At 42.7% G+C, this 27,218-nt stretch overlaps 1 protein-coding gene across 2 annotated transcripts; it reads right to left on the bottom strand.

The window, feature by feature from the left end:
* Positions 1 to 5,178: 5,178 nt before the first annotated feature.
* LOC136522374 (protein IQ-DOMAIN 5-like) lies at positions 5,179 to 16,231 on the bottom strand. 2 transcript variants are annotated; one of them, XM_066516205.1, is made up of 8 exons: positions 16,092 to 16,208; positions 15,078 to 15,162; positions 14,612 to 14,757; positions 9,136 to 9,378; positions 8,507 to 8,734; positions 7,266 to 7,379; positions 6,050 to 6,539; positions 5,179 to 5,559 (listed from the first exon to the last, which is right to left on the bottom strand). In XM_066516205.1, the coding sequence occupies exons 3-8, from the start codon at positions 14,720 to 14,722 to the stop codon at positions 5,444 to 5,446; spliced, it is 1,302 nt and encodes a 433-aa protein (XP_066372302.1). In that variant the 5' UTR covers positions 14,723 to 14,757; positions 15,078 to 15,162; positions 16,092 to 16,208; the 3' UTR covers positions 5,179 to 5,443. The 2 variants fall into 2 exon arrangements, with proteins under 2 accessions (XP_066372302.1, XP_066372295.1); XM_066516198.1 differs by lacking the exon at positions 15,078 to 15,162 and having other exon boundaries at positions 5,180 to 5,559; positions 16,092 to 16,231.
* Between the last annotated feature and the right edge of the window lie 10,987 nt (positions 16,232 to 27,218).

The raw sequence follows: 27,218 nt of genomic DNA, 5'->3' as shown, positions 1-27,218 counted from the left end.
CCTATGGCTACAATCGGCCGAGCCTCGCGAGCCACGCCCCGGGCTCACGAAGTTGCGACCTACGGAACAAACAGGCAGGTACGAGAAAGAAAGAAATTTAAAACAAAATTATGGTAAGGGGAAACTAAGGAACGAAAGGGAACAGGCTTCCCCGAACGGAGTGACTCCATCATAGAAAACAAAATACCATTATAACTGTTAAGCACACGAATGTTTTATATAGGGGTTTCCCCCACAAATTTAAAACTACTATGGCCACTCGACAATTTCACTTGAACACTAGAAATCGCTCGGTTCCGTTCCTTCAAAACTTCGGCAAAACACAATAGGTACCTCAAGGGCGTCGCACCTATAGATGCTCAGCAGAAGAACATGGAGCTCCTGACCTTCTTATGCAGTCAAGGTAGCTCCTGAGGGGGGGCACCGCTACCGAGGTAAGGTCGCCAGGACTGGAAGAAATCTCATCAAACTTTATGAACTGGCCAACTTGAGCAGCTGTAGGCATGGAACCCTCCACCAGCATAGTCGCGAGTGACCTCCCCTCCGACGAGGCTCGCCTGGAAAAGATCCGCCAGAAAGTTTACGCGCGGCTCCATCCCAAAGGAGGCCTCGCAGACCAGACCTGACATCACGCTCCGGGTTCGCAAAAGGATCCATAAGTCCTCTCCCTCGCTCACTTTTCCTCTCACTTAGGAATCGCCACAGCATGTAGGCGCTCTCGGTGAGAAAGAAGAAGGAAGAAAGAGCGAGGAATTTCCACCAGAAAAGACCACTAGACCTCCCTAAGTCGATCGAGTCACCTAGGAAAGATCAATCGGCCTCCTGAGTCGATCGATTCACTCAGGATAAGCACCTGAGAAACAGGTAGGAAGTGAAGGGGCACCCCATGCGGCCCATGCTGACTCCGTCTCGAATGATGAGCACGGGTCCCGGTCGGACATTTCTGACTGAAGCTCTCCGAACCCCGTCTCTCAGGACATCAAGGTGAGCATGTGTTCTTTAAAATACAAAATTGTTCACACGAGGGCTAACCCACGATTGACGAGCGCAGGTCCCGGACGGACGTTTCTGACTAGAGCCCTTCGAACCCCGTCTCTCTAGTCTTCAAGGTAAAACACTATCAAAGCCCCTCTATTCCATTACAAATCATTCATACATCCATACGCGCATTCATCTCATACGCCTGAACCCCCCGGACGGTTAGGGCATGAACCGCCCGGGGGCTCGGGAACTAAGCATCGCACGTGCAGCGAAATGCACCAAAATGCTCCGTGTTGCGCCACGAAGCGGCGGCTTGCCTCATTCGACATGAGCAACCAAACAGAGCCAGGGAAGAAAACCATAGATGAGCACCGTGTGGCCTTTGCCCGGTCTGGCAAACCGGGTCATCTCAACCTTCTCGTTCGATCCTGAACTTCTCACCAAGCCCACAGAATCTCCATCGAGGGGAGGCCGTCAGGCCACCCGGGTCGGTCTATGGAACGACCTAGGCATCTGCCGGGCTGCAAGTAAAGGACTAGTGGAATGCCACAAGAGGGCTATGCCGACCTCGTCATGAACGACGAACCCAGATTCCACTCGATCACACTCGTTAGCGAGCTCACCGAGCTAGTCTTCGAGCCCGAGCGATCGAGACAGGCGACGAAACTCAGCCCCTCCGGTTGTGAGGAACCGGATGGGGTAGCGCAAAACAACTCACATCGGCCCCCACGAAGGCCTGACAAGGCTCGGGGGCTTAAATGCCATGGGACCGCGACTCCGAACTCGCGTCGACAGGATAGGCGACATCTGGCTACGGCTCTTGGGACCGCGACTCCGAACTCACGTCGACGAGATAGGCGACATCGGCTACGGCTCTTGGGACCGCGACTCCGAACTCGCGTCGACGGGATAGGCGACATCCGGCTACGGCTCTTGGGACCGCGACTCCGAATTCACATCGACTAGATCGGCGACATCCGGCTACGGCTCTTCGTACCACGACTCCGAACTCACGTAATGGACTAAAACTAACTCTCTCGATCCACGGCGAGCACCGACGCCTAGGACTACTCACAACTCCACCTTACCCGATCCCACGGCGCGCACCGACGCCAAAGATCGAACTCTGTTGCATCCAAAACTAAGCTATTTCCGTTCACGGCGCGCACCGATGCCAGGGCTTGTTTCAAAACTAAAAACTTCCTCGCCCGATCCTCGGCGTGCACCGACGTCGGAATCAATAAGTTCTGTCTCAATCCAATCCCCGCGCTTAAAAACACCTCGGCTGCACAACGACGCCATGGTTAAACAAAATTACGTCTTAAAACTCAAAACACACGCACCCACAGACACCACACAAAGAACCCCCCAGTCGGTTCCGCCCGAACCACCCAGGGGCTCGGGGGCTACACCCGCAGGTGCGCTCGCGCGCACCCGCCAGCAAAACGAAAAAATCCCCCGGACGATTCGGCTCGAATCGCCCGGGGGCTCGGGGGCTCCTGTCGGGTTCGTAAACCCGGGGTCCCTCGAGGACCGGCTTCCACGCCCGGGCTCGGCCCAGGAAAACAACACATAGTTCATGGGCTGGCCCGAAAATCTAAAACACAGCGGGCCAGAAGGATAGTCCGGTCACCGACCAGAAGGTCTACCCTTAAGAACAAATGCCCGTTCTTCAACTTCTTCGATCCACCTCTCCGACCGGAGCACTCGCTTTAGGCACCAGCCGTCTCCAAGCAGTCTCTCCAATCGGAAGGCCTGGTCAAAAACGCTGCTTCTGACTCCAACCCCGCGACCGGGGCTCGTGGGAACCCTGCTCACCGCTCTTCTCCGACCGGTGCACTGAGAGCCGACCAGGACCATCCGACCGGGGACACCTCGCTCGGAAGGAACCAGAAGACGTACGGAGAAAGGCAAAGCATTTGCCACGTGTTTGCTGCTCCAGTGCTCCTTTGGAAAGCTTGCGCCACACTCTCCAACTAGTTACGTAGACGTTCTTGGTTCTGTTTGTTCCCAGAGCACCACGATCACACACATTCTCGGAAAGAACTCTACGGTAATGGTTGCATGCACATTTCAATCCGCATCTGGATGACAAGCAAATTGACGAAGCTAACCCTCCACAATGTGAGTGGTGTCGGTTACTGTTTATGCGCATAGAGGTGTCAGTGGTGCCCAGTGAAGTTGTGGGCTGCAGTGTGAGGAGTCACTATGGAATCACTATGGGACCCACCATAAAGTACTATGTCAGGGTATAAAAGCCAGTGTTGAGAGAGAAGCAAAGAAGGAAAAAATGTTATTCTATTAACCTGGCACCGGTTGGAACCGAAGCAACTACTTACGTCGCTCCTCATTTTTCTAGAGCTGGCAGCACTAGCTGCAATGTATGGAGTCACTCTTCTTTAATCTCTCTCCTATTCTAACGCTACTCAAGCATCACGCTGTGGAGGGCCTAAGGCTTTAAAGAGAGGCTGCTAGCACTCTGCTAGACTGCTAGAGCTACTAGTACCTCCAGAACCAAAAAAGAATGCCCTAGATCTGATCCGGGTCAGTCCCTCTGTCCCAAAGGCGTGCGCGCAACGATCTCCAGCCTCCTCGTTTGGCCGTGCCTTGTCGTGATCGTAAATTTTTAATCGGAATAGTATTTTTCTTTCACATAAATTAACTAGCAGTACTTTTTCATAAATCAGCAACGATTCGAATCAACCAACCAAACAAGCTGCTCATTGGTCGGCACAAGCACAGATATGGAACACATTGGATTCTTTAGGTGTTGTTTAGTTACTGTCCTAAAGTTTACTCTTGTCCCATCGTGTGTTTGACATATGCACATAGTGTTAAATATAGACTAAAAATAATTAATTACACAATTTGCTACTAATTTATGAGATGAATCTTTTAAGTCTAATTAGTTCATAATTTAATAATATGATGCTACAGTAACACATATGCTAATGACGAATTAATTAGGCTTAATAAATTCATCTGGCAGATTACTGACGGATTCTATAATTTATTTTTTTATTAGTATCCAAACACCCAATACGACACTCCATGTAACACCCAAAACTTTAACCCTAGATTTAAGCGAGCCTTGTAGTTCTTGTCTGTACGACTGGCCTAGCTGCAACCCTAGGAGGTACTCCGTACTAGGAACTTTCTCACGTGCAAGGGATTGTCACAAAGTTTTTTTTTATGTAACAAATAAAGGTTTCCCAACCGAGCTCCTAAAAGTTTTTTAACAAAAAAGCACCCATGTCCCAAACAACTCTCCAAATCACAGTTTAAAACATTGGAATGTTTCCACGGAAAGTGAACTGTTTTCATGAAGGTCCTTCAAACCTGGTTACACCCTACTATTCATTTCACTGTAGTAGCAGAGATCACAAACTGTTTCTGTTTGTGACCAGTTGGCTCATGCACACGACAATGACATACCACATGATCCCAACAGAGAGGGAACACACACCACATGACCCTCATTTTTGCGACCAATCATAAATAAACAAATCTGCAGAGCATGCAACTTTTGACCTGAATGATTAATGTTAGGAATTAGTATTTGGCACTGAAGTATTTTCGTTTGTATTTGACAATTATTGTCTAATCATGGCCTAACTAGGCTTAAAAGATTCATCTCGTAATTTACAATCAAACTGTGTAATTAGTTATTTTTTTATCTACATTTAATACTCCATACATATGTCCAAAGATTTAATGTGATGAAGAGAGTGTGAAAAAACTTGCAATCTAAACAAGACCCAGCAGACTAGCAGAGGATGGTGCTGCAACTGCAAAAGCAGGATCAGTTCCCAAGAAACTTCCACACACACACACACACTTGATAAAAGGAGACCTCAATCATACTCTCATAGAGAGCTCCTCTGCTCAATCAAACGTATTCTGTTTAAGCGTTAGCGCTATAGTTTATTTGAATGCCCTATCAAACCAGCGAATATGGGTGTGCTTTCCATGATGCAAAGCGGGATTTGAAAGAAAGAAGCTCATTTTAAAACTAAACCATGCCTCCTATAATTCCCCGCATGCTAATATTTTAAACATAGGGAAAAGCATGGCCCTCATGGGTCCTAAAATATGCCAATTTTAAAGTACGTGCGCGTGTGCACCTGCTGATACGTTACCAGCGAGCCGTTGATCAAGGATTAACAATGAATTATATTGTAATCATTTTCAGGGCACAACACAGCACATTTCCTTCTTTCAGCAGTTAAAACAACTTACAGGGATGGTGAAAACACAAGAAAATTGGCGATGCGGAACAAAAAGAAAACACAAGGCAGAAAGCACAACACACCACAACATTACACAACAGAAATATGAATCACAGCTCAGATCTAGATGCATGATGTCGTTTGAGAATGTTATGTACAACATATGTAGCATGCACACCTGGATAAGCACACCTTAGGATGGCTTACCAACGTCAAATTGGAGGAATGTGTTATCAGGCCTGTAACTCAACAGGCTCCCCGCCCTGGTTAGGAGCATCTGCCTGTGCTTTTGGACCAGACCTGTTAATCGAATTCCTGCGGGTTGGTCCCTTCCCTGTTTCCCTGCCAACTGTTTGTGCATATACATAATAAAAATTCAGACTTACGGAGTGATGGTGATGGTGATGCATGACAACGTAAGGAGAGTTGCTTAGCTACTGTATTCTGAGATGTGTATACTAGTAAGGAATTAAGAAATTAACCATCCGACCCTAATTTTAGTACTGCCATGTTTAAAGGAGCTTTAAAAAATTCTTGGGTAAAAACATACGTTTTTGGCAAGCACATCAGTTGAGTTTGAATGTTTGATGGAGGAAAATGCATGATAAACTAGAAATTAGCAGGGGGGATATGAATGAACTAATAAAACACAAATAAGCTACACCAATAGGTATCCTATTCCAGATGGTTCTAGTTGCTTTCAGCTACAACTTCGAAAATTTTCTCAATGATTGCCAATAGCATTTCGAGAAACTACTCTATAGGATCCTAAAGTGTATTGTGTGCACCAATTTTTTTTTATTTTAAAAAAAACTGGACTAAGAGAACAGTATGTTTACCATTATTTGGGAGGGATAATCGCTTCTTTGCTGGTGCATTCACTTGCACAAGCTTATCTTTTGAATTGCACACAACCTTAGAACCTATATCTGTCGGCTGGGAGCTAACTTCCTCGAAAACTTCATCCGTAACCTTGGCCTTCTGTTTGGATGATCCTAAAGATGTGGATGGCAATACATTTGCTGGTCGTGCAAATGAAGTACAAGTAACATCTGAATATGACTTTTTGTGGTTTACACCTTTCTTCTTGCTCAGACCAGGAGTATTGGAAGTTGACACTTTACCCTTTGGTGTGATCTGAGAATTTGCTTCCTCATCCTTCTTATCTTCATGCGTTGGCAGACTCTCTTTGGCATTACAGTCAAGTAACCTGTTTTCCCATGGACGTACAGCCATCCACCTGTCTAACCAATTTGACCCCCAGTGGTTCTCACCAAGTTCAAGACCTTGCAGGCTCGTAGAATTTTGTTGCTTGGAACCAGCTTGCCGCTGACAAAGATGAAAACACTTGTCAGTGACTTCATAACCTAAGAGATATTGAAAAGTAATACAAAGTTGTAGGAAGGGCTGTAATAAGCCAATGGCCAATAATTGTTGTTTATATTGTAAGTAATTATGGAATGCTAACGATAGTTTGCTATGAGCATCAATTCAGATTCGTGATTGGAGGAAACTAGTACAATAATGACCTGATAAGTGTAAAGAGCTCCAATTTGTTTGTGCTCGTTTATACGCAACAGGTAGCAGAGACAGAATATATTTTTCAAGAAAAATAAACAGTATACATATAGTTATTTCATATCCATCACAATAGCCATGCTTTTCTTAACCTATATGGCTATATATATACATTTCCCTTCTAACAATTCAGATTTCTTTCGGCTAATCTATCAAATAATCGCAGGTTCAGCAAACATGTAACACAATGATCATCTACCTAATGAAAGAAGCATATACATTATGAAGATAGCATCCATTCCAAAAGCATCCTTCATGATGGTCATCATATATACTTCTCTGACTAACAAACTATAACCAAGGAAAATATTTTTTTAGTTTTTTAGAAGAAACTAACTATAATCAAGAAAAAATAATTAACAGATCCTCGAGCACTAAATCATTGAGCTAATTCACTCAACAAGTTCTGGTCAGCTTGCAACTCATACACTTCTTCTCAGCATAGCAAATGTACTCACCAAAAAGGCAAAAATATACCTGATGAGTCAAAGCATATGCCATTGCCCTCTCACGCTTAGCAGCAGCTTCTCGCCTTTTCAATGCTTTAGCTTGCATTTCCTCCATGGAACCAATACTGCCACACCAGCCTCCCTACATTTGTTGTCGTTGCAGAAGCAAGAAAAGAACGACATATAAAAATACAGAGCTCATTAGAGAAGAATCATAATTTTCCTAGCAGGATAAAATTCATGAACAGATAAAAAACAATTTCTGATGTTCATTGTTCAGGCCAACAAGAATGGAAACATCTTATTGCTAGAATAGTAGAATGTTTATTTCAACGTATGGAAATATATCAAAACTGGCTCAAAAAACATCATACAGATATTCTGCTGAAATCACACAAACAAGGTGGCAAGCCACCCAGTTGTAATGCTGCTGGCCAGGGATCGAACCCTTGTTCCCACACACAAAAAAGGTCTCTCATTGAGTAAACTGCTTTCAAAGATATACACAATTGCGTCCTGGGCAGCTGGTGTTCAGTGCCTTTCTCGACCTTAATTGCAATTGCAATGCCGTGCATCCCCATGGGTTAGCAAGCAGAGGTTATGAGCAAGTCAACTCATAAGAAAATACTACCTGACCCTAATCCACCTACCCCACTACTATAAATTACCCTCCACAACCCCATCCAACTGACATTGTGCATCAACTCACCTTGGTCGTTGAGGAAATGAGGCTCTGGGGTATAGCTGAAGAAAAAGGCATCACCTTGTTGACTGCCCATTTGCTTGGTGGTGTCTAAACCCTTTTTCTTGAGGTCACTCCCCCTGGTTTTTAGGGATTTCTGTTTTCTGTTTTCTATTGTTTTCCCTTTGGGTGTGTGTGTGAATGTGTGTTGGGTGTTTTATGTGAGTAGGTGGTTCTGTTTTTGTAGGGTCTCTCTCCCCTATTTTTTCATCTTCTGCGTGATCGAGAAAAAAGACATTACATCACCTCAGGGCCACTGTAGGCCAAGGTGAAAAATGTCAGAATTAGATAATGAAGAATAAAAGCAGAAATCTGTGAAACATAAAGTGTACACGGATAAAAAAACAATACACACACACAACAAAGGATCAAAGAAGATTCATGCAACATCCCCCCCCCTCCCCCTCCCTTTGTGCAATGTGTCCCTCCTTATTGAGGAAAAAAAGGTATGGCTAAGGAAATAATGCAAAAATATGGAACAAGTGAGACATCTGGCAGCATAATGACTTCGAGACTATGTTTCCTACCTCAACTTCTCGGACATGGTTCTCATGATCATCTTGTTCAGGAATCTTTTTCCTTGCCACTTGATTTTCTAAGGCAACACGAACTTGTCTTGCTCGGACACGAGCTTGTGCTTTTACCAGCGCTTGCATACATTGAAGTGTCTCTGCTGTTTGCCTTCTAACAGAATGACCCCTAATAAGGGCTTGAAGTAGAACTATTCCTTTCAAAGCTCGTAAAGCACGCCTAGCCTGGTAGATATGAACAAAAAAAATCAGAAATCCAAAACCAGAAGCGAAATGAAATCATGGACTAAAATATCTAACTAAAGTTGTTGATTCTTTAACCAGTGCTTTACTAAAATGACAAAACTTGCATCTGAATACTGTTAAGCTAGGAAAAGAAGCCTCAGTAGTCAGCATCATAGTGTTTATGCTTTCTTGACCATTGAAGAATAATAGGACTTCCTAGTATTCCAAAATGGTAGAACTCCCTAAAAAGTTCTCCTTTTTCTTGCATCATTTGATTTCATATCGACCACACTAGCTGAAAGTTTCCAAGTTGCTTATTTGGATAAATCAATGAAAAAATCAATATATACTATACTTAGTGTATATCAGTAGGTACAGAATGTTTTGAAAAGATAACATACCAAGAACGCTCGAAACACAGACTGGACAACAGTTGCGGCCAAATCTTCTTTACTATGATGTTCAGCCTGAGAAATTTGCACATCAAGTGATGTACTGTCTGAACAAATTGAATTTGAAATCGTCTGTTTGCTTTTGTCATCAGTCAATGCTCCACTTTGTACTGTAATTTCTTCGACTGCAAGTGCACCTCCAGGATCCAAAGAATGTTTCCGTTTGTGCAGCGATTGATTAGCAGAGCTCGTCTACAACATTTATAATTCATTTTCACGGTGAAAAGCTAATCCAATTAAAAGAAAAAAGGATATGATAGGTTAAGTAGAATGGTGATAATCCGCAAGTCAAGTTGGATTGCAGGAACATATGACAGATGTAAAAAATAAAAAATTGTAAATCCATAATATATACAAGTCACATATGGACAAACTACATATAGTTCATGACAGAGGCTACAATAGTCTGTATGTCATTCAATTATACGGAACTATTTGAAGTAAACAGTCAGAAATGTGTGCAAAGGAAGCTGAGCTAGCTCAGTGGGTACAAGTCCTCGTCGAGACGAATTTGGGTGCCTATTTTCTTCTTAATAAAATGCCACCTATTTCCTCGGTTGATCTACCTTTTTTTAAAAAAAAAATGAATGTGTGCATGGAAAGGTTTAGAACTGTTAAAGTTTCAGATAGCTATAACCGAACTAGGCAAGTAGCTAACTGATTTTCAGGTAGGAACTTCAGTTTAGTTATATTCAGATTTCATTGCCTAAAGGACCAAACAGATCATCTTAAAAAAAGATTCCCTGGAGTAAGGACAGTTCAATAGTCTAATTGTGCACAAATCTATCATCCATCCATCGCTAACAGGCCAACTAGAAATTAAATCAGAAAGATGCCATTAAGTGCACAACCACAACTTTGTTTCAGCATGCTTTTTGTCTTTTCTTCTCTTCAGTAGGTTAGACCAGAGGGCATAGAAGCGTCGTAACTGATACTGCAGGGTTGCTACATCAGTGCTGATGAGGACATGCAAGGTCCAATGACCCGGCCTCGAATGCGTCAACTCAATTTAGATGTGAGCTCGTTCTTAAGCGATCATTTTCATACTTTTGAGAATATACTACTACCTAATGATGTTATCTTGCTTAGGAACATTGGAGAGGGTCATGAGGGACTTAGAGGAAGAGGTGGAGGCGTTGATGACCAACAAGGACGTTCTACAGAAACCGGAGGCCCAGTCCAACATGATTTCGAGTTTGTCTCGGCCTACAGGACCAGTCTGCCTTAAACTGGTCACCCAGGACGCATCCAGACTCCGTTTTCGACGATCCACATATGGTTGGAAAGCTAATTTGATAAGGAAGCCAATCTAAGTGGTCTCATGTCAAAAGCCCTTCAGAATCAACGGGAATCGTCGAAACAAGTCAGCGTCCAGAATCTGCCAGGGTGCTGCGACACCGTCTTTTGGTCCGTTGGACCATGTATCGTGTTTGGGCCCATTAGGGGGCGCGTTCAGGGTAGGCGACAACCCTAAGACCTTTATAATCATACGCCACCGCCGTCATTAGGTTTTGGGTTTTGCTTAGATTAATCTGTCAAGAACAGTTTCGCCGTTCATCGATTTGTGAGACCCCAACTTCGTGAGATTAATCATTCATCTGCAATTTAGTTGCTTTCTTTCTTGTTCTTGCTTGTGTTCTTCGTTGCGCAGGCAGGAATTAGCCTTCTTGGCGAGGTCAACCGGATCCGTGTCTCGGTTGATAACCAGAGGAGTTGTGGTGCTAAGATTGCAGGGTTCGATCTTTCGATCTGAAGCAGGATCGGTGTGTCATTCTCCGCCACAACGATAGTTACCACTACCTGACGGAAGATCGGGATCCCCATTCCCATTAAATGGTAATCAGAGCTAAGGTATACCATCAGGTTCACATTTATCCCCTAGTTTTGAGTGTTTCGCATTCGTCCCATAGTCCAGTGCCATATTTTTTTCCTGTCCTAGAACCTTCTGAGCCATAGCCTTTGCATATTTCAGTTTCAGAGTCCGTCGTGTTGAGTTTGTGTCCTGGTCAAGGTCTTGTTGCTGGTTAGGTCGTGTTAGAGTCCAGTTCGTGTGTTTTCCCCCATCGTTTCCATTAAATCCTTGCTGCCGTGACCAATTTTGCGCGCATTATTCCCGTTTTGTCCTCTAATTCGGAGCCCGTTCTTAAAACTGGTCTAGTTTTCGCATACGAACTCGGATTTTGACGTTCCATATATCAAAATCGACCAGAAAAAAATTTTGGATCCGTCCATCCCCTGCTTTGCTGGGGTCGGAAAATTTTAATTTGGTCAAAAACTGGTCACAAGATCCTCTTTTCGTGGTCACAAGCTTTTTGTCGATTTTGAGCACGTCTTCTAAAATTTCCACAGACCACGCCTTTCACTTGTTTAAGCTCATATTTTTTGTGGTTACTTCTTTTGTGCTCCTAAGTGAAGGAAAAATATCAAAAAAATAAAAAGAAAAAGTCAAAATTTCCCAAAAAAACAACGACAGTGCCAAAAAATAGAAAAAAGATGGCAAATGAAGAACAATATCTAGAGGAACACATAGAGAAGGCCAAAGTGAGTTGTGTTAGCGTGTGTTGTCTGGTTCCTTGTTTGTGTTGTTGTTGCCATCCACCATACTTGTTTTTCATACAACTGTCATCTTGCTATCCACCATACTTGTTTGTCACACACCTGATACTTGGAACATTTTAGACCAGCAACGAGAACAAATACTTTGGACTATAATTCAGCATTACTTTCTGTTACTGACTTGTGTGCCAAATATACATATTATTCTTTGTGTGCCTTCCAAGCTCTACAAACTCTTCAGATCAGTACAGAAAAGGGCCTTGCAATCTCGGTACCACTGCCTCACAGGTATCACAACCAGCTACCGGTTGTGCCACCCACTGCTTGTGTTGGTAAGAACTTTGTAAGAGCTTGGTAAGACGCTTCCACTTGCTGTAAAAAGTGACACCACTGCAACCACGTAGTCATTTGGTAGGGATAACTTTCACCGTTTGTTCCTGTTTTTGTGTTTACAATGGCAGGAGGTGATCAGACTGGAGATAACAGTCCCAAGGATTTCAACGAGTGTGTCAGCCAAGAGCAATTGCAAGCTGCTGTAGATAATGCCCAAAAAGGGATAAATGAGGCCATCAGGAAAGCCGTCACTGACGCACTCATTGAACTCAACATTGGCAACAGCATGGAGAGATTGGACAAACGAATTTCCACGCTAACTGACAAGGTTACTGAGTTGAAAACCTTGTTGGCGGTCAACAAGGATGTCTCCGGCAGCAACACCGATGGTCTCTTGCCAAAAGACACGGTGCATGATGCCACTGAAAACATAGATCGAGCAGCCTTCCGACAAGCAAAATTACGACGACGTCTTTGCCGCAACACGACAGGTATGGATGATGTCCACCACCATCAAGGTAATAATCACCGTGTGCCCGATGATCCTTATAAGATAATAGAGAAAATAAATGATAATGCCTACAAACTTGAGTTACCACCCGAGTTCGGGGTTAGTCCCACCTTTAACATTGCAGATTTGAAGCCTTATTTGGGAGAAAAAGATGAGCTTGAGTCGAGGACGACTCAGTTTCAAGAGGGGGAGGATGATGAGGACATCACTCCTTTGGATGTACCCGCCGATCCTCCAACCGTCATGCAAAGTCCAATGACCCGGGCTCGAATGCGTCAACTCAATTTAGAGGTGAGCTCGTTCTTAAGCGACCATTTTCATACTTTTGAGAATAGACTAATACTTAATGATGTTATCTTGCTTAGGAACATTGGAGAGGGTCATGAGGGACTTAGAGAAAGAGGTGGAGGCGTTGATGACTAGCAAGGACGTTCAACAGAAACCGGAGGCCCGGTCCAACATGATTTCGAGTCTGCCTCGGCCTCCAAGACCAGTCTGCCTTAAACTGGTCACCCATGATGCATCCGGACTCCGTTTTAGACGATCCACATATGGTTGCAAAGTTAATTTGATAAGAAAACAAATCCAAGTGGTCTCACGTCAAAAGCCCTTCAGAATCAACGGGAATCGTCGAAACAAGTCAGCGTCCAGAATCTGTCAGGGTGCTGCGACACCGTCTTTTGGTCCGTTGGATCGTGTATCGTGTTTGGGCCCATTAGGGGGCGCGTTCCGGGTAGGCGACGACCCTAAGACCTTTATAATCATACGCCACCACCGTCATTAGATTTTGGGTTTTGCTTAGATTAATCTATCAAGAACAGTTTCGCAGTTCATCGGTTTGTGAGACCCCAACTTCGTGAGATTAACCATTCATCTGCAATTTTGTTGCTTTCTTTCTTGTTCTTGCTTGTGTTCTTCGTTGCGCGGGTAGGGATTAACCTTCTTGACGAGGTCAACCAGATCCGTGTCTCGGTTGATAACCAGAGGAGTTGTGGTGCTAAGATTGCAGGGTTCGATCTTTCGATCTGAAGCCGGATCGGTGTGTCATTCTCCGCTACAACGATAGTTACCACTACCTGACGGAAGATCGGAATCCCCATTCCCATTAAGTGCACATTTAATATGCAGGGTTGCTGGCATTAGCCATGTAATGTCAACAATATTTCTCAGTAATCGTCATGTTTCATGCAATCATGTATTCTTGGTACCAAACGTAACGGAATACACTAGTTGTCTTTATGTGTACTACTGTCTACTGAAAGTGAAGCGTATTGATTGATGAACAGGCTTGTGATGAAGACATGCCAACAACAGAAGCTATGTGGCATCCGATGAACAAGTTTTGGTAAACCTTCTATTCTTTTGCTGTTTTTCTATTCTTCAAGGTTTGTCATTTTCTCACAGAGAAAGACAAAGAACAAGAACAATTGCAGCTCTCCAAGTTATGATCACGAAAACAGGGAATAAGAAAAATACTTAAAAAAAACTCGACCTGCGGGGGTTATGACGGCCCCCGGGTTTTTCCTTAAGAAGAAGATCTTCTCACACAGATCGAGAAAACCCCCGCCCCCATCCTGACGCAGGAGGTGCCGTAACCCTGTAAGAACCGGGCCGGGGCCTTCCACTGCGCTTTGGCACATGGGGACGGGCGAGGGGATTTTTTTAACCTCAGCCTGAAATCCGCTCCCACGGGGAGTCGAACCCAGGAACTGAGGAATGCCGCTGGGTCACCTAACTGTTTGAGCTAGGCGCCCTTTGGCAAGAAAAATACTTAGATAAAAGTATTGTGCATCATTGATGTCCTGGGGTTCAGGCATCACATTTAGCCAAATTATAGTTAACCCAACGAGTTGTAATGTTTTAAAATATCATCACAAAACTGAACTGTAGCAGCTATACTGAACTTCAGGTGTATATGGATTTTTTGAACATGGCAACATGAATAATTCACTAATGGGGACGCCCACACCCCTGGATACGAAATCTGCACAAAAGAATAAACCTAGGTGGAATGCCATGACTTACAGTTTCACTGCTCTCAGCATTTCGTCCTTTTTCTTGCTTTTCTGCATTCTGCCCTTTTTCTTGCTTCCTTATGCCAACCAAGGATTTAATCCACTTGGATGAGATACCCATGATACTCCCCCCTTCCCTTTCGCTAACTCAATGACCTAAGGCCAGTATGTTGTAGTGATTAGTACACTATATATAGAAGTAAAAGTCGCTTCTGCTTAAAACTTAAGTTAGAACAAAAGGGCGATGGGTACGATCACTCAACCGAGAAACTTAACATCACAATTGCCGGAATTTAAAGCAATGTTAGTGACACTGATCCAACAAAGCGCTAGCACATGCAAGTAGTCGAGGCAAGAACAAAGATATACAGAAGTCTCCGTGTGAAGATTCAAAATAAGCATCATCAGCACAATTTATGAAATCCAGTGATTAATGCAATAGAAGGGCGGGCCTGGTGCAAGCGGCAGAGTCTTACCGCCTGTGACCGGAAGATCCCGGGTTCGAGTCGCGGTCTCCTCGTATTGCTCAGGCGAGGGTAAGGCTTGCCACTGACACCCTTCCTGGTACGCCCAGTGATTAATGCAATAAATAATCTCGCTGATATGATAAGGTCAGTCGGACACCCACTATATTCTTATGCTGTCAGTCATTACTCTATCTGGTGGTAGTTGCCGTTGTCATTGATACCACAGATACATTACTAGTCAAGACTGTGACACCAAACTTGACAACCGATAACATCTACCATTTACTGACCTAAATCTCTAGCCATTGAACAATATTAGGTATATCATTGTGAAGTTGCTAGAAATCCTTCAACATATTAATTGAAAAAATTCTCAAACGAATTGACATTATTATCTCAAAATGTATAACCATTAACTGATTAAAAAATAGGAACAGTCTCAAATCAAATGGGCAACCTGATCGCACTCTATGCAGTGGACTAATAGGGAAGTAAAGAGTATTCACTCCACATAACAAAGAACCAAATGAAAGCATGGGTAATCGCCTTATTGAACACAGTTTACCTGAACAGAACCAGAAAGGGGAAAATAACAAATAAGTAAGATTGATATAACACTTTTACAACACCATATAATTTGTCGCAAATACAAGCAGCGCCTCTGAAGATACACATGGATTGGCCCAGAAGCCCCAACACTCCCCCCAAGGCCCCAAATTTCAGCACAGATTGATATATAGAAAAATGCAGCAACCAGCACCAAAGACTACTTTAGCTTCTCCCTTGGCAAGCACAAAAAACCGCGCAAATCAAGCATAGCCCACACGGGAGGCGAAACAGAGAGGATCAAGCAAAGCTCGGGCGTCGGGCCCCACCAAAATCCAGCAAAATGCGACCCCAAACTCAGGAAGACGTCCACCAATCCCACAAGGCCACAACAAAACGAGCGCCAGACCCAGGGACGCGCATCACCGTTTGCCACGCCCAATGCCCGATCCTCGGCACATGGGGCTGGAGACTCACCTGGGCGGCGGAAGAAGAGGGGAGAGCTTTTGCTTGAGACGGGACTGCCGGGACGAGAGAGCCCATGCCCCTCCCCCTCGCGCTCCCCTCCTGTCTCTGCCCTCCCCTTCTCTTTTGTTCGTGGCGTGCGCTTGGATTCCGATTTTCCCCCCCTCTCGTTTTTACATGCGCTTTTCGTCCCTTTGAAGGGAAAATTTGGGTAAAAAAAAGTCTTTTATGCCAGTGTCATTGAAAAAGATGATCTAATCGTCAATGTCTTTATAAAATTAGGTTTATCACTGTTATTTTTGGGTTTGGAAACTTCTTTCGTCCAAATCATTCCGTCGCCTCTCCACTTGTTTTTCGCCGTTTAGGAGACTTGACATGTAGTGTTGGACATAAAAAAAAAATAACCCAGTTGTCCATAAATATAAAGACAAAACAGACCGGTATTGACCGCTCTCACTCTCTCGAGATCGGTCTCTGACTCTCTGTCTCTCCCTCTCCTCTCTCGCAAGTCTGTTTACAGTGAAAGTCTCTCTCTCTTCCTCTCCGGCCGGTCTCTGTCTACATGTCCATCGATCGAGAGAGAGAGACAACGACGATGGAGGATTGGAGGTCTCCTGTGCTTTTCTCTCTCCCTATCACTGTTGCTTTCTCACACAGCCAGCGGCGACGTGATTGGTCCCTGGCCTACCTGTGTGCTCTTGGATGGCCCACATGGCAGCGGCTGTACCCTGGCCGTCGTCCTCTCGCGCGCGTCACGCGTGCCGCTGCTGCGAGTCAATCACGTCGCCGCAGCAGCGTAGCATATATAGGGCCGGGAAGACGTAGGGGTGTAGGGTTACGTGTCGATGGCTTATAGGGGCTAGGTAAGGTAACGGGTAACCTCGAGAACTCAAAATTAACGTTAATTTGGTTTTGGCTAGTGAGCAGGCCAAGTACGTACATAGCTTGATGAAGAACACGGAGATTTTTCACAAGATGAAATTACATCCGGTCTTCTTATCATGTAATAATAACGCGGTATGTGTTAATACACCTCCTAAAATTTATCACCCACAAACACACGTCCATGCCTTCAGGCAGCGTGCCAAGTCGTTACACCGTACCCCCCCCCCCACCCCCACCCCCACTAAAAAAATTGTGTTTGATTTTGAGCTTCATTGCTAAGTCAAGATTTCTTGATAAACTTATTAGTCAAAATCCACTGACCTAATAAGTCATATAAACTTAGAAAGTTTGACTTAATTCAATATTAGAGTTGCCAAAGCCAACAAGATTGGCGCCAAAACCCACCTGAATGGCGCCAAGAGGCTAGGTCCTAGGAGTGGCATAGAAGAAACACACAAGTTTTCAGTCATCCTCTTACTCCCCAGTGGCATTCAAGTCTTTTTCCACCTCCGTTACCCATTAGTAGCTACAATGGACGGAATGGCTTGGGCGAAAGAAGTTTCCAAACCCAGGAACGGCAGTGATAGACCCAACTTTGTAGGGGCATTGACGATTAGGCCATCTTTTTTAATGGTACTGGCGTAAAAGGCCCAAAAAAAGGTAGTTGCAGTTCGAGGAGGGCACATTTGTACAAAGGCCCTTTGGAAAATGTGCAGCTTGTTTTTTAGCACGAGCGGGTGTGCGTGGAGACGAGAGCCGGCTGGCTGTGTGGCCTGTGTCTGGGGCAGTAGCCGTTGAGAATGGTCGATTGGAACTTGGAAATAGGAGCACTCGTATCTGACTTCTGATGAGAAGAGAGCGAGGATTTCTTTGTCGTGTTCAGATGCACGCAACACGACTTTCAGCCGTCGTATGGATGAAACCAGGTCCGAGCATAGCGGGTAATGTTTCATTTACATCTGTTTTAAATTATAAATCGTTTTGATTTTTTTCATCAATTTTGCTATGTATCTAAACATAATTTTTTTTAATGGTTGGGAAAAATTTCGACGGATGTGAATGTAGAATTTTTAGATGTCATAGATAGTATGGAATAGGTGTCGAAATGGAAGCGGATTTGAATAGTTGAATAGTACTTCCTCCATTTCAAATTGTAGATGTTATAAAAAACTATGTATTTAGAAAAAACTAAAACGTCTTGCAATTTGAAATGAAGGCAGTATGTGCTTACGCATAGTTTTAATAATAGAGAACAATTCACTAACTAAAGTCATGAAAGCAATAACATGACACGAAATACCCACCTTAACAAACTCGTTGGCGAGACACTGTTCCGGATGAAAAAATAAGCGGATCAAGCCGAGTTTAAGGGCACGCGAACGGGGAACCCGGCTTGATCCGCTTATTTTTTCATCCGGAACAGTGTTTTTCTCTCATAAATTCCTCCAGCATTCCTCCAAACCATCCAGATTCCTCTAGAATTCAGACAAGCGAACAGGCCCAGAGGCTCTACGGGCTACAAAATATGCTTGTGTGAGTTGGATAGGATGGATTGAAACGTTGGGCATTTGGAGTCAATAAAGTAATTCATATTATCCTATTATAAGTCTAATCCATCTCTATCGGATTTTGTCGATTCGATGTCCTACCCACCTACCTAGCATCAACACACAACCCGAATTCGAATTATTTGTATCGCACGGATATAAAAAAACTCTTATCCCTATCATTAAAGATCATATTTGACACATTGATACCGATGATGACATCACATAGAAGTTACATAAGAGAGTATATAAGTTTCATCTAGTTGAAACCAGTGTACATTGTCGCCAACGCATTGGAAAACCAAGTAAAACTCCATATTAAGCATTTCATTTCACTATTCATTGTATTGGAAACTAAGTTAAACTTCACACCACATATCATTTAAATGCTATGGATGGTTCACAAAACCTATGAAATTATGAAGAAAAAAACTATATTGGCCTTAGACTTATTTGACCCCCCCTCCCCAACGCCCACACTACCCCACCCACACCCCATCTATATCATTTTTTGGAGAATAAAATAAAACTGACCGGTAGGAACGGCTCATGTATGCTCCCCTCGTCGCTTTCTAATTGTCGTTCTCATATATCGAGAAATATATATAGAAATCAAAAGTACTCAATTTTGACTAAATATGTACAAGAGATTGTTAATATAATATTATGATACATTATAAGTATAATTAGATTAATCGTTGAGTATATTTTTATAATACACTTATTTAGAATACAAATATTACTAATATTTTTTATAAATCTAGTTAAATTTAAGAAAGTTTGACGTAGACAAACATCTAAAAGACACTAAAAAGAGATGGAGGGAGTAGTTCATAGCCATGCTCGTGCAAATGTTTCCTTTACGTTTCAAAGAAGTGGCAGCATATATGTTTTCTTCCACTTCACGAGAAAAAGAAAGGGAACCCGCAACGCCATTGCCAAAAAAAACTAAGGACACCGTTGCAAAAGTATGGCCTTCTTCAAGCCTTCAATATATTTTAGAAGATCACCTCTTTCAACCGTGTCATCCTCTTGAAACACTTGTAACTGATCTCTGTAAAAAATACCAAGTGATACTTACTCACCTAAGGTGAAGGCATTACCCATTGGTACTTAGAGCCTGTTCGGTAGAAGGACTCACTACTGGCTAGCTAAAAATTAACTAAAATCAGTTCTAACTAGTTATTCGCCCTGTTCGTTTGAACTTACCAACCTGGTTTGTCAGCCATGATGTATTGTTTTTTCTCTCACAATAAATCGGCTTTAGCCACCAACTCTAGTTAGTTTAGGCTAATTTTTAGCGTCAACCAGTAACTAGACTATGTGATCCAAAATTTTATTCACTTGGACGAAGTTAACAGTGACCACGGTGAGAGCAAGGAAATGTTGTAAATAAATCATTCACACAACAAACAAACAGGGGTGTACCAATATTCATTTTAGGGGGTGTGGCCATATCCACGCACAAATAAAAAAATAGTTAGAGCTATATTTTCACTATATATGCACCCACGTGGCAAAAACTCTTGCACCCACAAGATAAACGTACTTATTCCATTCAGATTTGCTCTCTGCAAATAAACATATCTTTAGGTGGAACTTTTACACTTTCAAGCACCTACAAAATTAATTATTTTACCCTTTTGTTAGTTTGTATGATGTTTGGCACAACTATCTATAAGCGTATTCACGGGAGCAGAGCAAAATGCTACCCCAGGCCCCAACTTTGTACTAGTGACACATACATATGCTTCATGTTCATGGCTATCATCATGGTGTATTTCCCCTGTTAGATACTTACTAGTCCATCACGCGCGTCCTTGCGTGCGTCGGTTATCTAATCAAAGATGCAGCGCAGGATTGAACATTCATGTGCACGCGATGACAAGACTAGGCTATATATTTTAGTTTAAATGCGGGAACTAATATGTATAAATCATGTATCATTATTCCAAATAATAAATCTTCCAGAAAAAATAAGAGGAACTATCAAAATATCAAAATCCATGTTTTCAGGTCTTTGATACCTAGGATCATCTATCTATTTGCAGTACTCAGGAAGCCTATAACTAAAACAACCATGTTATCTGCAACTACATGTAGCGGCATAACTATTCAAAATTAGTTTAAAGATCAAATATGATCAGATGCAAAACTAAAGGAGCAACATGGCCAGCTGTTGTCCTGTTGAAGTTTCACATAACAATACTCCGTAATCTTAAAATTAAGCATTCTAAAATAGTAAGAGGGATTGATTCACTCATATTTCAAAATAGTCATACCGAAAAGCATCACAGAGTCACAATGAGACAATGAGTGCACTTCGTATGTAGTAAGTAATATTTTTTCCGTTAGCGTGGAGCATGTTGCTGAACGCTGAAGCTTGTGGCTCTGATAAGAAATAAATTTACTAGGTGGACCATGGGGAAAAGAACAATGATAAAATTTATTTGATTGAAATCTAAGATAAAAGCACGCATACACTACATTAAAAGCATAGGTATGGATCTGATTACCTGAGCACATTAGAACAAATATGATATAATATTTATATCCTGAACATGGTCCAAAATCGCTGATCGGCTAAAAAACTGGAGAGTATTAGCTCCGTATGCCAACCATAAATATAAATTGGCAAATAAATTAACATTAAGGTATGGATGCAATATATTTCTATTTTCTATTCGGCATGCATCATATATCTACCTGGAACTTCATGCGACACTTACTTTGTTGGAACAATTCAGAACATGGCAGATCAGAGCAGTCTGTGCCTTAAAGAAAACACCATATTCATTTATGAATTCTGCATGGTCTTGACACAGCTGAAAATAAAACTGAATCGGACCAACGTCTGCCATTGCAAAGGAAGATAAATTAAATTGTAAATTGGACCGTTAATATTTGAAACCTTGTAAAGCAAGAAAAAAAATGAAAAGTGGACAGTTAATAATTCAAACCTTGCAATATATCCATGTTTGGCATTTCCCTTTTTGTGTTGCGCCAATCAAACTGACGTTAAAAGGCATAACATCACAAGACACAGAAGCTTTATTTCTTGCAAATGCATCGAACATTTCAAATGTTTGTTATAAATGTAGTTGGCTAGTTAAAAGGAATTTTATGGAGGAACATATGCAGAAAAAAATGATTAGCACGGGTGGTCACTACCTGAACCTGTCTGAAAACATGCAAGAAAAGTTTTTTACCTGAACATGATTAAAACACAAAAGGTATTTGAAAAATATTGAACCAAACCATTGATCATAATCATTGAAAACACACAAGAAAGAAAATAATAATTGAGAAAACAGGAGCTACAATCATTACCTTTCTTTGGTTGCATCAGCCATGAATTGGAACTCCTACTATTTGCTGCTTGGTACTGTCACTGAGGACTGGGCAGTTAGATCGTGCGGTGAGTGAGGGCAGTCTGCACGCTTGCATGCCTGATGCAATATGCGCTTGGTGGTAGCGTGCCACATGGGCACACTATCCACTAGGTTGTCCTACGCCACCATTGCATTTGTTGTGTCCGCTTGTGTGTGGCACAGTAAAGGCAACCCGTCGTTTAGGTATCTCAATTTCGTAGCAATGTACCATAAATACTGGATGCAGCAGTTGTACATCTAAATGCAATAATTCATGGCCTAGCAATGGTAAATGGCATGCATAGGAAAAATTGGCAGATTGTCTTAGCAATGGACAAGGTAGTTTTATTTTGATGTAGCCAGACTACTAAACTGAAAATATGTCGAACATAATTATACAGTTTGTTACTCTATATATGAAGACCAACCAATACAAAGAGGACCTGGAATGCATGGGACATTATGAAGATGTTTCATATGCATTAAACCTTTTACCTGCTATTGAAACTAAGAACACATCCAAAACACCTGAAATTTAAGTTCCTGCAAGTTCCATAAGCCATTCTTTCTGAAAAATTTAAGCAGATGTCTGCACTGAAGTTAATGTAATCAATGTAAAGTAGGTAGACTACAAGAGGACAGTGTAAAGATCTACCTCGAAGGTTGTTTCATCGATAAACATATAGGGTATGGGTTTATTTATTTTTCTAAACACGCCCAATCTGAAATTAAATGGTGTAAGAGGTACATGAAGAAACATTGCCGGAGCAAATGTGATTATTTGGGGAAGATTGCACTTTTCAATTTGAAGCCAAATAACAAATCTGTTTAGTTATTTGGAAATCTGTTCAGTTGTTTACAAATTCGATTTTTAAACTATAAACACGTCAGTATTCACTAAAAAGCATGAGTAGGCAAGCAACGACCTAAGCTGTCTAGGTTTTAGATCGATGAACTAAGACAACACAAAGGCAAAATAAAATATCAGGCAATAATTTAAATATCATCAAATAATTTTAAATATGAGAAAATGTATTCAAGCTGCATACTTGTAATATTGTTGTCCTGTCTTTTAGCATGCGTGGCATGTAAGGAAACTGAACATCACAAAGTCACTCAATTAATTAATCTTCAGGTGCCAGGACCAAGCAAGGTCAAACGGAAGCAATGTGTAACACTGTAACAGGCTGTGAAGACGAACCTAAAAATGAGCACTAACATGAGGAGAAGCACAACGTGCTTAGCACGCACCTTTTGAATCTAGAATATTTATCATACCTTCTAATCCACCCATGATAGACTCAATAAGGGACTCCACATAAGAGATAGTATGTCTGCATTTTTTGTTAACCTACATGTGAAACAAAGAAAGATTCATTAATTAATATGCCAAACATAGAATAGAAATGTAACCCTGTAGAGGAGGAATCTGAGTAACAGACTGGAGACATATTGTTATGTCATAGTAAGAGGTGGACTGTTGGAGCATATAGGATAATTATGTCAATGGCAGTTCAAAGCCTTCAAATCCCAAGGCATAGGCAGTTGGTTTGCGTCTTGCTGGACAGATCAAGCATAGCAACTGTCCATCTTGCCGAGCAAAAATTAATAGCTTATGTGGCACCTTATAAGATTTTACTAATCCTCAAAACGCCATGTTGCCAAAAAAATCTTGAGAATGCTGTAAACCTCAAAATAATGCTCAAACTGAAATCATATAGTGAATTCAAATATACACCTGTTTAGGAATAACTGCAGAAGCACATTGTAGAAAACTAGAAACTGCTCCAGGCCAAGCACAACAATGCTGTCGACGACCTTCTGGGCCAAATATTTTATTTCAGAAAGATCTATGGGCCCTAGGAAAAAAGAAATGACTTATTATCAGCATAAAAGTCTAGCTACTTAGAAAAGATTTAAAGGACTATGAGAATCACACAACAATATAAACTTATTGTGGTAAGATACCGATGATAAAAGTAGAGTTCTGTAAGGCTTTCGTGTTTGGAGAGCTGGGTCTTAAGTTCATCCACACACCCGCAGAACATTTTAACTCTAGGCAGATGAAAATGATTCTTAAAGAATTTTGATTCAAATTCAAGTATTTGAGTTCTGGCCAAAAGCACAATAACAAAGAACAAGAGCTATGCAGATGGATCCACGATGAACAACTACTTTAGTTATTCTACTTTAACAAATGTATTTGTAGCAGTGTAAAACATAGGGACAAGGGACATGCAACCAAATGGCATGAAGATGGTATAAAACAGACTATAATTTTAGGAGCATGAAATAGGATTATCTATCTATGCTGGGCCAATTATGCTAAGCACATTACAGAAGCTATAGTTAACTCAATACCACACTAACCACAGCAAAGACCCATATTGGGAAATTACTATCCCATGCTTGGGCCTGGGGCCGCATGCCATTGACACATAGGATAGCATTTTCCAAATAACGACCATTTTAGGAAAATTTTGGCTGGCAATAAAAGCTAAAAATTTAGGTAGCTCAAATTAAACCAGGTTGTCACGATGGTATCACAACCTCAATCTAACCGAAGAACCTGAGTTTTAATTTTCGTTCATGGCCTGACCTCATAGTCGATTTTGGTGACGTCGGGAAGAACTTCTCCTCCCAATCTTTAGAGTCGGCACCATCGCAGTTGCTGTGGAGGCCAACAGGGGAGGTCTGCTACGTGACAACCTGACATGGAGCGGCGGAGCAGGCAAGGCTAGATCGTGCTCCATGAGCAGCACAGATCTACCCTAGGGGCATGGCAAGAGCACATGAACGGCCATCCCCGGCACCGACGAGGGAAGGGGAGGAGGAAGAAGGGGGAGAGGCTATCACCTGGTTTTCATCGCGCCGCTAAGATGGCACCAGCTAGGGTTTGCTCCATCACAGGCACACAGCTAGGAGCGAGGACCTCCGGGAGCCAGCCGCGGCAGGGGAGGTGGCGGCCACAGCCAGCGGTGGGCCTCTCCTGCGCCCCTGCCGCTGCGTCGTGCCGATTGAAAGGATCAAGATGCCCAAGAGGGGGGTGAATTGGGATAATTCTATATTTCTTTGCAATAATTAAACTCTATGGTTAGCCCAATTAACCCCTTATACCTAGAAAATAATTCTATTGATCTAACGCATAAAAGTTTAGCACCCTAAGTTCTAATCCTACTCTAGCATGACAATTCTAGAAATGTAAATGATAAGAATTGAATTGCTCAAAGTAAATGCTCAAAGTAAAGAGAGAAGGAGGAACACGACAATGTTTTGCCGAGGTATTGGAGAGTCGTCACTCCCCACTAGTCCTCGTTGGAGCATCCGCGCAAGGGTGTAGCTCCCCCTTGATTCGCGCAAGGATCAAGTGCTCTCTATGGGTTAATTCTTCGACACTCCGTCGCGGTGAATCACCCACAACCGCTCACAACTTGAGTTGGGTCATTCACAAGCACTGCCGGATGATCACCAATCTCCCAATCACCACCAAGCCGTCTAGGTGATGGCGATCACCAAGAGTAATAAGCATAAACTCTCACTTGACCACAACAAGCCTAATGAGAAGGGTGGATGCACACTTTGCTACTCTTGATCTCACTAATGAGGGCTCTCTTTGGGATTCTAAAATCTCAATCACCTCACTAGGACCTTACTCTTCTTGGCACTCTCAAAGGTGTTTCTTAGCTGTTGGAATGAGCAAAAGTACCCCCACACACGAGTGGAGGAAGTATTTATAACATGGGCTAAAAAATGAACCGTTATATGCCTCTGTGGGGTGACCAGACGCTCCGGTCATGTTGATCGGAAGCGCCGGTCAGTTCACCCCGAACTCTAGTGTTTATAGTGTGACCGGACGCTGGCCTGCGTCCGGTCGTGATTTTCCCTCTCTGGAACCTTACTGGAGTCAACCGGACGCTGGCCCTCAGCGTCCGGTCACTTGATCTCTCAACGTCCGGTCGCACCAGATGAAAACACCTTGGTCAAATGAACTGACCGGGCCCTAAGCTAGCGTCCGGTCACACCGAAGCCAGCGTCCGGTCAGTATTTGACCCTCCATTCACTTCCAACTCTCGATCATACGTGAATGAAGTTTGCTCCATTGGATCTAAGGGCTATTTTGGAGCTACCTAGTGCTAGATTTAGCAAGTGTGCACTACACCTAACTCACTAGACTCACCTAGGTCAAGCTACCCATCCATACCCCCTTAATAGTACGGTCAAAGAAAAAACAAAGTCCTAAACTACTCTAAGTGTCTATTCAACTCCAAACGACACTTAGAACTAGTCCATCCTTAACCTTATCGTCCATCCTTTGAAAATCAAAATGATTTCCATCATAGGGGCATGACCACCATGATTGCCCAATCGATCTCCATTACCGTGACCTAACTTAATTGCCTCTGCAAAACACACGTTAGTCACAGTAATCACGTATTGTCATTAATCACCGAAACCTAACTAGGGGCCTAGATGCTTTTAATCTCTCCCTTTTTGGTGATTGATGACAATACCACCTCGAGTATGTGAAAGAGATGAGGTTTTTAACATGCTTGGTTCATATAAGCTTTTGGCAATAAGAACAAAAGTGTTAGGCAAGCTGATATGACCCAAGCCAATATGATGTACTCAAAAGATATAAAATAAGCATGAGTACAAGTAATGAAGCTCATTTGCATTGGATTAAAACGCGAAAGCAAAGCAAATGAGCATAGCACAAGTGATATGACATATAAATAATTCAAAGTAGAGAGCACACATGTCATATATCACGATCACATAGATATCACTATCACATAAATAGTTTAATGCATAAAAATAAACACACGATGAATGCATAATAGTGTATCACACATAAAAACCAAATATAATAGATAGGCTAAGTAAACTAAGCTCCCCCTAAGTCGCTCCTCCTAAGTCTAGCATACTCGATCCCTCTTCCCCTTTGGCGTCAAACACCAAAACCTAAGGGTCGGTCAGCGGGGCTGTAGCAGATGAGTCAGGCATTGAGGTATGAGGGGCAAGCTGGAACTGAGTGCCATCATCATCTGAACTAGAGCTCTGAGCTATTTGACCCTCTATAGCTGGAAGTGACGCTGAAGCGGTCTGAGTTGGATCAACAACTAGAGCTGCTATAGACTGTGCAGGTATGACTGGAGCAGCTGGCTCTGATGATGCCACTGATGAAGGGAGCATCTCTGTAGTCCTAGTAATAGATGCAACTATAGAAGGACCTGGGACATGCAAATATGGTGGAGTAGGCTGCCCTGTCAACTCACTAAAGGATGCACCAAGGCTCCTGGATACTGTAGTCTCTAGCACTAGCATCGAGGAAGTCT

This window comes from Miscanthus floridulus, chromosome 2 (genome assembly GCF_019320115.1).
Source record: "Miscanthus floridulus cultivar M001 chromosome 2, ASM1932011v1, whole genome shotgun sequence".
NCBI lineage: Eukaryota > Viridiplantae > Streptophyta > Magnoliopsida > Poales > Poaceae > Miscanthus > Miscanthus floridulus.
This window is presented reverse-complemented; position numbering and strand designations above follow the sequence as displayed.